Source organism: Sceloporus occidentalis, unplaced genomic scaffold (assembly GCF_023333645.1).
Source record: "Sceloporus occidentalis isolate IW3139 unplaced genomic scaffold, rSceOcc1.0.p SCAF_14, whole genome shotgun sequence".
NCBI classification, from domain to species: Eukaryota; Metazoa; Chordata; class Lepidosauria; order Squamata; family Phrynosomatidae; genus Sceloporus; species Sceloporus occidentalis.
Genome location: NW_028316994.1, coordinates 7804133 through 7818687, shown reverse-complemented (window position 1 = coordinate 7818687; position 14555 = coordinate 7804133). Strand labels below are relative to the sequence as shown.

The 14555-nt window shown below is 42.3% G+C and overlaps 1 protein-coding gene and 1 long non-coding RNA gene across 2 annotated transcripts; both read right to left on the bottom strand.

Moving 5' to 3' along the window:
• Window positions 1-46: 46 nt before the first annotated feature.
• Window positions 47-8480, bottom strand: IZUMO2 (IZUMO family member 2). Its single transcript, XM_089481238.1, has 7 exons — window positions 8246-8480; window positions 6429-6503; window positions 5943-6029; window positions 4320-4340; window positions 2878-2958; window positions 432-555; window positions 47-238 (listed from the first exon to the last, which is right to left on the bottom strand). Exons 1-7 carry the CDS (start codon window positions 8478-8480, stop codon window positions 196-198), a joined length of 666 nt encoding a protein of 221 aa, XP_089337364.1. The 3' UTR covers window positions 47-195.
• A 1240-nt stretch (window positions 8481-9720) lies between these two features.
• LOC149303735 (uncharacterized) lies at window positions 9721-13116 on the bottom strand. The gene is made up of 3 exons (XR_016272024.1): window positions 12997-13116; window positions 11138-11210; window positions 9721-9851 (listed from the first exon to the last, which is right to left on the bottom strand). It is a non-coding gene; the product is annotated as an uncharacterized LOC149303735 (long non-coding RNA).
• Between the last annotated feature and the right edge of the window lie 1439 nt (window positions 13117-14555).

Genomic DNA, 14555 nt, shown 5'->3' with positions numbered 1-14555 from the left:
AGATCTGAAAAAAGTTAGAGGGAAGGTTATGTGAGTCAGAAGAAGTAACACTGATTTGGGGTTCCAAAGGTTATTATGGCAGAGTTGACTGGGCCAAATCTCAAGGCTTCAGAGTTTGGAGATCTGTCCAGAATTCATCCCTTACAGGTGAGATGGCAGGTCTTTCAACTAAATGTATCCAGGCAGGTCTTCCTACTAAACAAATTCAAATAGCCGGTTCCTCCAGTACACGACAATCCTGGGGAGAAGGGAGAGTTAGTACTTCCACCACCAGCCACCCTAAATCTTAGCTGGTGCTGAGCTGTCTCTGGTATCGGCAGCTTGTGGGTTTTGTGTTTTGTTTCGTTTCAAACTGCTATCTCATAACAGGGGTGGAAATAAGAGGTAGCAGTTGACTCTGAGAAGGGGAAAATGTTGTCTGTGATACTCACACGCCTACCATCACCAGAAAGAACACTCCACCCATACACAGGACAATGGCAACTCCAGTTTGGGCAATATTGGGGTCCTTCAGGGGCTTTCCATAACGAAGGGACAAGCGTTCCTGGGCATCAACTGCAAGGAGAGAAGTCCCAGATTTGGCATGTGAAAAAGATTTCTGTCAGCAAGATCTAGTCTCTTCTGTTCCCCCACTTGAGCTCATGCCCTGAGCAAAATACACACACACAGTCCCAGGTAAGGTTCCCAGATCTCAGGAACTGATCTTTCTTCTGTGGTCCTCAGGGGAAAGGGAAAGAATCCCTGGTCAAGAGCCCTCCCTTGAAAAGTATGTGTGCACATAAATATAAGTATCCCTCACTTGTTAGACTTTGGCTGCATCTGCACTGCAGAAATAATGCAGATTGACACCACTTTATCTGCCATGGCTCAGTGTTATAGAATATGGGGATTTGTAGTTTTGTGGAATATTTAGCCTTCTCTGTCAGAGAACACAGATGCCACAACAAAGTACAAATCCCAGGCATTCCACAATTGGGCTGAGAGGGCACTCTCCCACGTCTGAACATAGAGTATTGATCTCACTCATGGGAGAGAGGATGGCCACCTTGAAGACCAAAATCCTCAGGCAGGCACATCTAGGGAGAAGTGCTTCCTCAGGTATCAAGGTCCCAAGGCATTTAAGGGTTTAAATGTCACCACAATATCTTGGGCCAGCCACTAGCACTTGGGTTTTCAACCATGACTTCCTTCCCAGGGCTGTGGTCGAACTGTCTGAGGAAATATGGTACTTCTGATACAATATACAGTGCTTTATTGTACAAATTCTGGAGAGGTATGTGTGCAAAAAAAGGACTTGAGGATCACTTACAGCTTAGGTGCCTCTCTTAGGCTCCCCTGCTCTAATGGGCATGTGCACATCTGTACAGAGACAGCAGTGTGCAAATGTTCTCATGCACCTTTCTCTCTCTCACACACACAAACACATGCACATAAATCTCTCCCTTTCTCCCACCCTCCCCTCCTCACAGATACGCATGGCCTTCTGAATTACAATGCCTGGCCACTGATTATTCTAATTTTCTGGTGAGGAATTCAGACTAGAACAACCAGAGCCCAGATGTTTTAATTTAGAGGAACACAGCCTGTCTGATTTGTCAGTGACTAGAATAAAAATACCATTAGATGCAAGAGCATTTGAGAAAAGGAGAAATTTCTAAATGTATGGATTTTGGCAATCTAGTACTTCGATGCTATAATTAAGAGGATAGCATCTAAGATCAGTTGTCCTGTTTTGAGCAGCAGCTAACATCAACTATCTGTTTTGTATTCTGTAAATACCACATTCAGTATAGCTTAATTTTTAAAGCTTTTTACCATAATATTAAAATTAGTCATTCAAACATAAAGTCTTTAGACTTGGCATTCTTTGGGGGACGTAAGCAGCCTTTCCCAACTTGCCATCTTCCAGAAATGTTAAACTACATTCCCATCATTCCCAATGGCTATTCTGGATGGGAATAGTGGGGCCTGTAATCCAACACATATGAAGGGTGCCAGATTGAGAAACGCCGAGGTTGAAGCCTGTTTTTGATCAAGTGGGACTGATATGCTCAGGGACCTTTGAAGCACCACCTGGCTGTCATGACTTTGTGCAGAAGTCAAAGGTAGGTGTGTGTGTGTGTATGTGTGTGTGTAAAATGTTAACTTGTGGTCATGTTGGTGACCCTTTATTTGACAGATGTGTATGGGCTGACATGGCAAACACCTATGCACATTGATAAAATAATTTATATAAATTAATCCTGATCAAAAACCCATATTTAGTACTGGCCAGAGGAGGAAAACACAAAAGAAGTAAACAAACTATTCGGACAGCTTAAGAGCATCAGGAGTAGGCTTACCATTTGTCACAAAAAACCAGGAAAATGCCAGATTGAAGGGTTTGAAAAATGTCCCTGGCAGCCAAGCTGGTTGAAGCAACAAACTACAAATCCCAGAATGTAAATTGATGGCAATATATAAATTAACAACAACTGAAATATAGTGGTTAACTGTATGCAATAGTTAAATATCAAAATGTGGTGTGAGGATATTTTAGGCGGGTGGGGTTGTTGTTGTTTGATAAGCTGCCCCATCCTGTCTTGCATATTTTGTCCCAGTTTTGTGGAAGAGAATGAGGGCAAGGCTTGATTCTTATAAAAAAAATTCCATGTTGGTCCTTCACTTTGATCTGCACAATAAGAGCCATTTCCTGCCATTCTTGTGATGGGCCAGCTTTATTTTTCTGTTGCCTTCACCTTGAGGGACATAATTCCCAGCAAGTACTGAGTGAGGGGCACCAGCCTCCCACATCTACTTCTCTGCCTCATGCAACCTCATGCCTTCCATTGCACACTCAATGTACACCCACAAGTACATATTTCCAGCAGTACCTACCAAAGCACTGGCTTAGTGTCATGCAGTAAGGGCCGATCGTGTGGCATCCTTTGCAATTAAGCACTTGATAGTTGAGGTAAGCTAAAACAGCAGCAAGCCAGGAATGGGATGGAAGAAGAAAGTATAAGCCACATCAAGCCATAAAATAACCCTGATCATATAAATATTTACAGAGCAGGGCCTCCTGAGTCAACTTCTGAAACTCTTTATCCCATAGATTTACAGAATTCCAAACACCTAGAGCATAGGCTGTGTCCTTTTGAAAAGGATCATGACTTATAAGCTAGCCAGCGTAGTCATTGGTCATACTGGCAGGGCAACTCTGGGAGCTGCTGTTGGTAAAGTAACTTTCCTAGCATTGTTGCCCCTGACATATTTGGACCCCTTCTCCTTCATTAGCTGAGTCCTAGTACTAGTCAGTTTTCCATTAATCGTTTGCAAAAAATGCAAAAGTGAACACAGAGATAGTCATGTTGAAAAATGTAATAAATGAAGATGAACTCTTCATACATTCTGTTTTACCAGTTACCACCGACTCGAATGCCACACTACAGCCTGGCACCATAAGGAGCTGTATGAAGCAGTGTGAAGTCAAAGGCTTTCATGGCCAGCATCCATAGTTTTTTGTGGGTTTTTGGGGTTATGTGGCTGTATTCTGGAATAATTTATTCCTGACATTTCACCTGGATCTATGGCTGGCATCTTCAGAAGATGCCAGCCACAGATGCTGGCGAAAGGAATAAATTCTTTCAGAATATGGCCACACTGCCCGAAAAACCCACAAAAAGCTATGTATGAAGCAGGTCCAAGACATTATGCTATCTGAAATAGACTGCAACTGGACGTCTGAAATAATCCCGTTTGGCACCGCTTTAATTGTCATGGTTCAATGTTATGGAATTCTGGGAACTGTAGTTCGTTGTGGCATCAGAGCTCTGCATCCTATATTAAGGGACATTGTACAAGTAGGAAGTCCTAAAAGAGCCTCTCTCTGGGATTAGGAAGGAATCTATAGAAGTCTCAGTGCGAGAGCTCTAGTGCCCCAACAAACTGCAAGTGCCAGGATTCCATAGGATGGTGCCATGGCAGCCAAAGTGGAATCACACTGCTATAATTGTTTAACATGAAAGGGACACAGCACTTGGAAATTGTAGGTTTGGGGTCTAAAATATCCACTGCCACCCCCACACCATTTTCAAAATGGCTACAGAAAGAATCTATTTTTTTCTCAGCTCTTTTGGAGACATCAGTGATTAGTTTTTCCAGAAGCCCCCCCCCCCCCCAGTCATTCACAATACACACTGAGACATCTCAGCTCACTACAGTTTGCTTTTCTGAATGCCTCCCCAGCCACATGCTCTCACCACACTAGCTTTCATTTGCCAGATTCTCCAACCCCAAATCTGCCTCAAATACTCAGAAAAGAGATGGAATTAACTTACCACATATTTTTTTATCACAAGCTGTGAGGAAAGAAAATCTGAAATGAATATACCATGCCAAAAAGGTCAATTGTCTGCAAATCAATTGTTTGCATCTCTCTACTCCCCTTCTATAATAAAAAATAAATCCAGTTTGTGCAATCAGATGATAAAGCTTTCCTCGGACAACACCACTTTAGGGGCCTAAATACCCTAAAGCAGTGATTCCCAAACTTTGGTCCTCCTGATGTTTTGGACTTCATCTCTCAGAATTCCTGACCAAGCTGGCTGGGGCTTCTGGGAGATGAAGTCCAAAACACCTGGAGGACCAAAGTTTAGGGAAATTACTGTACTAAAGTCACCAGATCCTGTCTGATCTTGAGGCTAAGCAGAGTCAGCCCTGGTTAGTACTTGAATGGGAGACCATCAATAAATACCAGGTACAGAGTACCAGGTACAGAGTACTCTGTAGTTCAGAGGAAGGATCTAGCAAAACCACTTCTAAGTATTTTTTGCCTAGGAAAAGATAAATTTATGTGGTTGCCATAAGATAACAGGTAACTAAAAGGTGTACACACACACACCACTTCAGATTTCAAGGCAAGGAGGTTGTGTGTTGGAATGCTTCCCTATGAAAAGCCTTTCCAGCATGTGAAGGTCAGTTGTTCATCATAGCTTTCATTCTGGGACACTGCTTTAAATTTGTGTAGGACATTCACTGTTGTAAGAACTTCAAATAGACATGAATATCTTGGGTCTTCAAGTGGTACCATCCTGAAGAAGCATTACCACTTCATCCCACTGTCTTAAGATGCTTTGAAATAGGACAGCTCCTGGCCTACCAGTCAAAATCCCAAATGTCTGAAGAACCATTGTTTCACCATCCCTTCTTTAACAAAGAACTGGGGGAAGTTACTTTTTTGGACCTCACCCTCCAAAAAAGAGTAACTTTGCCTGTTCTGCTTTGGTCATTTCTCTTGGATGGGTTTCCAACCTGTCAATCATTTTATATACCCTAACCATTTGTGGATTTTTGTTATAAATCAAGTAATATAGGCATGGATAGTGATGTGCCTCCATCCTTCCCCACTTGCTAAACTGTGAAGGGTTGATAGGAGGTAAAGTCTAACCACTTGGAGGGCCAAATGTTCTCCCATCCCCAAATAAGCGGAAATAAGGGAGAGAAAAAACTTCAAAACCAGCGAGAGAATCCCAATTCAGATTTGCAAAAGCTGGAAGTAAGGGCAAAGTACATGATGGTCATGATGATTTTCCTGCTCTTTTCCCAATCTGGAAATGGCTTACAAAAGTTAAAATTTAAACTATCAATAAATTATAAATCACTAAAAAAAAGTCCTAAATCATTAAAAAGAAAAGCACTACACCACATAAATTGTAACTCAGTTCTGATGAAACCTGCCAAGATTTGATAGATTTGCATTAGGGTCACCATGAGTCAGACACAACTTGTGGAGGCACACAACAATGACAACAAAACCGAAAACTGACCCCAATAAGAATGCATGTAAAAAAATATCAACATTTCCCAGTTGTTTTGCCAAGGATTTCTCCTTAATTGGAATTGCCAATTTGTCCATTTCAGCAAGTTCAGCTATCAGGATATGGGACTTGAGAGAACCATACCTTTCATCTGGTGTTCCTTTAATGCCCTTTTCAGCTTCATGGTGGTAATTGCTCGGAAGGCAACCAGTTTTTCCAGCAAAGCCTGATCTGGGAATAGAATTAGAAAATGCATACGTTGGGATGGGGAGGTCAAATGCCCTGTGCAAAATTAATTCAAGAACCAAAAGAGATTTTCTAGGGAAAGGGTGTACACTGGCCCCTTGGTATTCACTGGGGCTTGGTACCAGGATCCCGCATGGATGCTCAAGTCCCATTAAATACAATGGTGTAGTAAAATGGTGTCCCTTATATAAAATGGCAAAACCAAGGTTTGCTTTTGAGAATGTATATATTTTTAAAATATTTTCAAGCTGTGGATGCTGGAATCCGTGGATACAGAGGGACAAGTGTATTGAGCAGAGTAATATCAAATGTACTGGTTAGAGACAACTTGGGAACAGTCTCAACAGAAGAGCATTTTAGGGAAGGAGGCGTTATGATCCTCACCTTCAAGAGTGGTTTGAAGGAGACTCTCTGTAGTGGACCTCACCTCCTCAATCAGGCCATCAACCTTGATCTTAACTGGGAAGAACAGAAAGACAAGGCTGTGATGGCCATCACCCAAATCTTGTTTACACATAGAAGGATCAGAGCACCTCTGAGCATATAGGGCAGCAGCTGAGAGTCTGCAGCAAACAGAGATAACCTGCATACTTTTCCAGATAAAAACTGATTTTTAAAAAATCATATGGCAGAGTGGTTAGAGTGTTAAATTCATGTGGAGATCTGAGTTCTAGTTCCCACCAAGTCATAAACTTCACTGGATGTTCTTCGGCCAATCACTTTGTTACATGGGATTGCCAGTTCAGGTTTGTCTCAGAGCCAGACCCTAACGTCCAAAACATACTGCAGAAATAATCCAGTCTGAGACCGCTTTAACTGTCCTGGTTCAGTGCTAAAAAATCCTGGGAGTTGTAATTTATTGTGGTACCAGAGCTCTCTGATAGAGAAGGCTAAATGTCTCACAAAGCTACATTTGTCAGAATTCCCTAGCATTAATAATAATAATAATAGTAATAATAATTTGTTTTATTTATATACCGCTATTCCAAAGATCATAGCGGTGAACAGCAAGTAAGCTAATTTGCCCCCAACAGTCTGGGTACTCATTTTAGCGACCTCGGAAGGATGCAAGCCTGAGTCAAGCTTGGGCCCTTTTGCTGGTCTTGAACTCGCAACCTTGTGGTTTTGAGTGAATGGCTGCAGTACAGGCATTTAACCACTGCGCCACCAGGACAGTTAAAGTGGTCTCAAACTGGATTATTTCTGCAATGTGTTTTGGACCTAAGAACTAGGGATATGTCCTGATGGTGCCAATAAGCATCATTCATGCATTAAGTACCAACCCAAAGTTTGTAATTCAAATACACATATAGAGAAAGAACTTATTTTCCTGTTTGGAAATTAAGACAGACATTTTAGCTCTGGGGACTGATCCCAGATCAAGGTGAAATGAGGGGATTATTCATTCTCACTTGTTTAGGGAGGTAGGATAACGAACATTAATCTAGCTCATTTGCCTCTAGCCCAAAGGCGGCTGCAAAGCAAGTGGAGGCTTAGCGCTTCTCTGGCCTTGTGATCTCCAGAAATGTTGGGTGTGGATGATGGGGGTAGTAGTCCAACACATCTGGTTGGGGAACGCTGAGCCAGTGCTCAGTTAAAAAGTAACAAAGAGGGGATTTATTAAATGGGAAAAAAATCATGATTTTTTTAACGACTTTGGGAAGAGAACATTCTTGCTCCCATTGCCAGTTTAATTACCTTTTAATTATCCTTTCTGTGCTTTAAAATTTTATTATATTCGGTTTTGTAAATTGCTTTGAATCATGCTTTTGGGGAAAGTCAGGATATTCATCTTCAGCAGAACCCAGTTCCTTTTTTTGTTGTTTGTTTATTTGTTAAAGTGCCCTAATAACTCCTATACTGATGTGGTCTAAAAGTGTTGAGCATCTACGTAATTTTTTTAAAAAGGTGCTGAGAACAATTCTTTAAAGAAGTTAATGATGCAAGCAGTGATGTAACAGGCGCTAGCCAATAGCTACCTGCATAAGCCTCACCCAGCTAAACTGCATTCTGCAATTCACAGTGGACAATAGATATGCTAACTGGGAAATGAGACCACATCTTCCCAGTAATGAGCCATTTTATCTGATAGAAAGACATACAGAATACTGTTGGGACAGAAAGTGTGCATTCGTCACCCAGGCAAAAAAGATCCGTTGAAAAGGACCTATGTACAGTATTTGACTCTGATCATGCTATACCGGCAAGGCCAGAAAACTGGCTGGTGGCATAGTGCTGGAAAAAGTCTCCCTCAAGACCTTTCAGGAGGACCTCAGCCCGCTCCTTGAGGCGGGTGTCATGGATTTGGCGTGGCACAACCTCAGTCCGGAGTTTAGACACATTCTCCTTAAACTTTTCATCACACTGCAAGCAGCACAAGATGGCTGTAGGAAAGCAGATCAGAGGCAGCAGCAGTGGAAGGCCTGGGCCAAGCATGGCTGAATGTAAGCCACTGGAAATAGTTGCCTCAAATGTTCTGTTTTGCATTATGACATCATAATGGAGGTTTTTGCATCAGCCTGGACACAAATATTGGGAAATATTGGGAAAGTTAGTTTTTTGTGGGCTATGTGGTCATGTTTTGGAAGAGTTTATTCCTGATGTTTAGCCAGCATCTGTGGCTGTCATCTTCAGAGAAAGTTGGGAAAGTTGTTTTATGAAGCACAACTCTCAAAATTCTGGAGGTTGTACAGTGGGCCCTTGATATCCGCAGGTGTTTGGTTCCAGGACACCTCCCTCCTTCCAGTGGATACCAAAATCTGTGGATGCTCAGATCTCATTAAATACAATGTTATGCGGAAATGTTGTCCCCTATATATCAAGGTTTGCTTTTTGGAATTTTACATATATTTTTAAATATTTTCAAACTGTGGTTAGTTGAATGCATGGATATGGAATCTGTGAATAAAAAGGGCTGACCTTAGTCTAGTCTCTGGTAGAGTTTACGATTTCCAGCCAAGTGGTAATCCTAAAACAGTAGCGGGAAATAATGCTCATTGGATCTGATGGGAGTTGTAGTCCCAAAATAGCCGAGGGTCACAATTTCCCATACACTTGTCCTTAGTGCTTGTGAAGGAAGAACACCCATATTCTTTGTTAGCAACTTTTTTTGAGGTTAGAAATCACAAACCTTGGGGTTTATCACATGGGGGAAAATGTGGAGTTTAAACAGTGATTAACCTGTGAAAATTATGCAACTGACATTAAAACGCAATTAAAATGAGATTAACACAAGAGCTATTATCCTGTGAATAAACAGGGAAAACCAGGCAATAAACAGCAAAAAGTCATTCACAGGAAAATCATGTGAATGATTTGCTGGTGTTTCTTGCCTGGTTATTCAAGGGATATTGGCGCTTTAATCACGTTTCATCTCGATGTTGTGTGAAAACCATTAGCACAATTGCTGGATTATCACAGGTTATTCACAGGATAATAGCGCTTTGAACATGTCGTCGTGTGAAAACCATTAGCACAATTGTGGGATTATCACAGGTTAATCACCTTTTATATGCTGTTATACTAACATATTAGAAACATATTTCACACACTAAGAACACACTTTCCCCACTGTAAAATAATCTTATGTGCTCATATGTCCACTGGGACTTGCATAGACTTCTACAGACCTTAATCTGCATTGATCTGCTAAATCCCTCTGTGTACTGTAGTCACATCATTTCAAAATGCAGGTGGCATTAAGTAGCGATACCACCATCCTTCTTGTGCTTAACATATGTTTGCCTCCCACAGCGCCTCTTCTGCCACAGGCATAGGATAAGTCTTCAAAGCAGCCCTGAAATCCACCTACACATGGAAAAGTTTTGATGTGATTGACATGAGAATGAGTTTAGCCACATAATCTTGGTAATGACTTCTAGGTAGAAATTTATAAGTGGGTTCTGACAGAAATCTAGGATCCCATTTCATGTTATGTACTTATTTTTAATTATATTTCACCTCTTTTACAAAGATCCTAAAGTGACACGCAACCACACCATTTTGTCATCACAACCACCCTGGGAGACATTTTAGGCTATGAGATAGTGACAGGTCCACAGTCACCTGGTGAACTTCATGGCTAAGTAGGAATTAAAACCCCACATCTTAGACCACCACTGTAAACCAGACATTTCTAGACCAGTGCGCCAGCCATTCAATGGTGCATACTGACTGGGGATGATGGACAACCAGATTGGAGAAGGTTGTTCTACCTACTAATAAAGGTATGCTGACATACTTTTTTGAGAGCCAGCCTGATGTAGCGGTTTGAGTCTTGAATTACAAATTTGGAAACCAAGGTTTGAATCCTCACTCAGCCATGGAAACCCACCTTGGGCAAAGTCACGCTCTCTCAGCTTCAGAGGAAGGCAAATTCCTTCTGAACAAATCTTGCCAAGAAAACCCCATGATATGGCCTTAGGGTTGCCGTAGGTTGGAAATGACTTGAGGGCACACAACAGCAACAGCACACTTTCTCTGTCCTCATATAGTCAGTGGCTGTCATCCCATCAAAATCTATTTAGATATTTATATATGTTTATTTTTCTCCAATGCATAGTCACATCCCTGCTGCAGATAAGTGAAGACATATTTGAGAAAGTAAGTACTGTGAAACAACCCCCCCCACACACACACACACGTCTTTCCCCTCTATTTCTCTCAGATCTTCTCCCCACTTTCCCCCACATAGCAATGTAGCCATAATTATTACCCCAATTTTTTTCTCCTTGTAGAAGCAAGAAGGGACAACCCAGCCACTCTCTCTGTTCCACAGAACTAAAAATAGCTAGACATATGGGAAGGGCGCAGAAAAGGAGAGGGGAAAGAAACCCACTGACTACCCCTTGAATCCTTCCCCCTTGCAGCTGATTCCTAGCTCCTTACTGAGCTAGGATAGAGTAGATTGAACCAGCATGTTGTAGTAGTCTGAGCAGTGGACTATGATTCTGGAGACCAGGGTTCGAATCCCGGCTTGGCCATGTAAACTCACTGGGTGACCTTGGGCAAGTCACCTTCTCCAAACCTCAGAGGATGGCAATAGCAAACCTCCTCTGAAGAAACATGCCAAGAAAACCTGTAATTATAGTCACCTTAGGGTCGAGATACGTTGCAGGCACACATCAACAACATTGAGTTTAATGGCAGGATAGGATGGACAAATTCCTGGGGAAGAATCAGAAATTTGGCAGCATTTTAAAATTATTTATTCAATTGTTTATAACTTTATTTTATAATTCATCATCAAGTCTGTTGAAACAGTTAGGCAAGGGTCCTGCATAGGGTTGCCAGAATGAAAACTGGAGAGGGCCCCTGTACATTTAATGGCTGGTAGAAGAGGGGGTTTCAGCAGATGTTCTTTTTATCTGCTTGCATGACAATTCTTACTGAAATTCCCTCAGTTTTTCTATATAACCCTGAAAGGTGCTGTAGCCCTCTCTCACTTTCATTCCACTAGTGTAGGAATGGTCAGCCCACCAGATCTTGTGTGACTGCAACTCCTAGCATACGTCTTCATTGCCCATGCTAGAGCTGTTGATTGCCTCATCCACCAAAGATGGGGAACTTTTTACCATCTGGATGTTGATAGACTACTCCTTCCATCATGTCTTTCCCCATTGGCCAGGCTAGCAGGGTCTCTTAGGAAGTATTGCAACTCCTGGAAGGCTGACTGTTCCTCAACCCTGTCAAACACTTTGATGCAAATGATACACTGAACACACATAATTATCTTTTATTTTACATTAAAAAACAACAACAAACAGTGTGGTATAGTGGTTTGCGTGTCAAACAACAATTCTGGACACCAGGGTTTGATTCTCCGCTTGGCCATGGTCACCCACTGAATGACCTTGGATAAGTCACATGCTGTCAGATGTCCTACATTTTGGGCTGAGTTTTGTCCTGCAGTTGTCCTACAGTTTGTCCCTGGTAATAGTGGACAATTATGGCAACCTCAGGGGAAGGCAATGGCAAACCTCCTCTGCACAAATCTTGCCAAGAAAACCCCATAATAGAGTTGCCTTGGGGTCAGTCACCACAAGTCAGAAGCGACTTGAAGGCACACAACAACAACAACAAACCAACACAAATTTTTAACCTTTTAAAAAGCAAAGCAACTTGCATAATTTCTGGGCTCATTTGAGACAGACACGGCAGCTCTCAGCCCCACGCTTGAGTATTTTCAGTGACTCTGGGGCAATACACTTTCCCCATACGGCAGGAATAGAAAACCAGGGCATTTTTATTTAGTCACCAGAGGGCACTACTGAACTTCTTTTCCAGGGAATCCTGGGCAAATGAGGAGTCTTCCGTACAAGTCTTGATACTATAGAATTGCCCCCAATGTCCCTTTCATACTAGAAGGGATTGGACAATTGGAGTTTTATGGATGAATAGCTCTCATTCTTCTTTCTCCTTATCGTTGTTCACTGCCCTTGAATTGACCTCGGCTCATGGTGACCCTGTGGATGTGACATCTCCAAGCCCCCCTGTCCCCCACTGCTTTGCTTAGGTCTTGTACTTTACATGACACAAGCCAGTGTGGCGTAGTGGTTTGAGCATTGGACTACAACTCTAGAGACCAGAGTTTGACTCAGCCATGAAAAACTCACTGGGTGACCTTGGGCAAGTCACAGTCCCTCAGCCTCAGGGGAAAGCATGGCAAACCTCTTCTGAATAAACCTTGCCAAGAAAAGCCCATGATAGGATCACCTTAGGGTTGCCATAAGTCGGAAACTACTGGAAGGTACACCCCACATACACACACACACACACACACACACACACACACACACACACACACACACACTTTGCATTAGAGTAATACAGCCTTGTTCAGCTGAGACTGAACTGCTAGACACAGAATTCTATGTAATATAATAGTTTGTGTATGCAAACATCCTATGCCATCAAGCAACATATCTGTTTAGTTTTAAAGGATGTATCTCACCATCTTTTTCCCCCTCTGTCTGCCATGGTGATGGTATGCTTCTATATAGGCTTCGAGGAAGTTTCCGCTTTCAATGTTTTTGCTCATTCACTTTGCATGTGGAAAGAGTTGGCCTGCACATCACACCTTTAAATATAGCAATGCACGCCAGTGCATTAGCATTCTGCATGGCAGGCTGTCGTAGGCCAGTTTGTTGAGTCACTTCTACCTCTAAAAGTAGCTCAGGAAATCTTTCCTCTAGGCCCTGTCCCAACCAATTTCATTTACCCGTGTGTGGTCCCCTTCAGTCACCTCCCATGCAGTTTTGCTATGTCATTGGTAGCATGACACTCATCTGGAAATAACCCGGCATAGTAGTCTTTTAGGAATGGAGCTGGACACTTATCTGCCAAAGGGGTGCAGTGTAGCTTTGGCAGGAAATCCATTGTACAAAAGCAAACAATAGAGTCTTAAAGGCTACAGTGGTCATTAGTTTTTTGTGGGTTTTTCAGGCTATGTGGCCATGTTCTACAGTGGTCCCTCCACATTTGCTGGGGCTAGGACCTCCGTGAATGTGGAAAACAAAAACAAAAAACCAAAAAGCTTCATTTATATACCGCTTCATACCGCCTGAGCAGTGCCTAAACAGTTTACAACTGTAAGCTAATCTGCAAAAGTCAAATCCAAAAATGTGGAGAATCAACTGTACTACATTTATTATGGCATGAATTTGGTGGGCCACAGTCTACTTCAGATGCATATAAAGAAGGGGACTGTAGTCCGTGAACACTTAGGACATAACGGATTTGTTTATTAAGACTCTCCATTGCTTTTCTGAAATAAACTAGCAGATGCATATCCAAACTGCACAGTTACACTGCTTTTATCCCTCTTGGGCTGCATCTACATGGCAGAAATAATCCAGTTTGACACCACTTTAACTGTCATGGCTCAAGGCTATGGAATCCTGGGGACTGTAGTTTTGTGAGACATTTAGCCTTCTCTGTCAGAGAGCTCTGGTGCCATCTGTGTGCATGCAGTCTTTAACTTTAATGGCTCCATCTGATGGAGCCTGGGGATTTGTAGTTTGGCAAGGGACTTAGGACTTGATCATACCAAGTTGCTAAGATGCCACAACTCCATTAGTGGAGGAAACATACTAGTTTGGGGACAGTCATTTTTGCATAGCTCTTCAAAAGTGCCACAGTGCTGCCATATTCCTGTTTTCTGCACTCTGTCCCTCATAACTGCATCCTTTTGCCCTGTGCTTTGACAAATGGTGTGTGCGGCTAAAGGTAGGCCACGTAAAAAAGAGAACGGGACTCCTCTCCTGTCCCTTTAATAGCTGTGTGGAAAGAGTAATTTTAGCAGGTCAAGCTTGCAAGGCAGGCTAGACCTGCTGGATGACCTCTTCCATGCAACTATTCAAAAGACAGGAACTTTGTTCCTTTTTTCATGTGTCCATCCTCCTAAGGCCACCAGCTGTTTAAGACATGCAGAAGACACTACGGTCCAAAACACACTGTAGAAATAATCCAGTTTGAGACTGCTTTAACTGCCCTGGCTGAGCGCTAGGAACT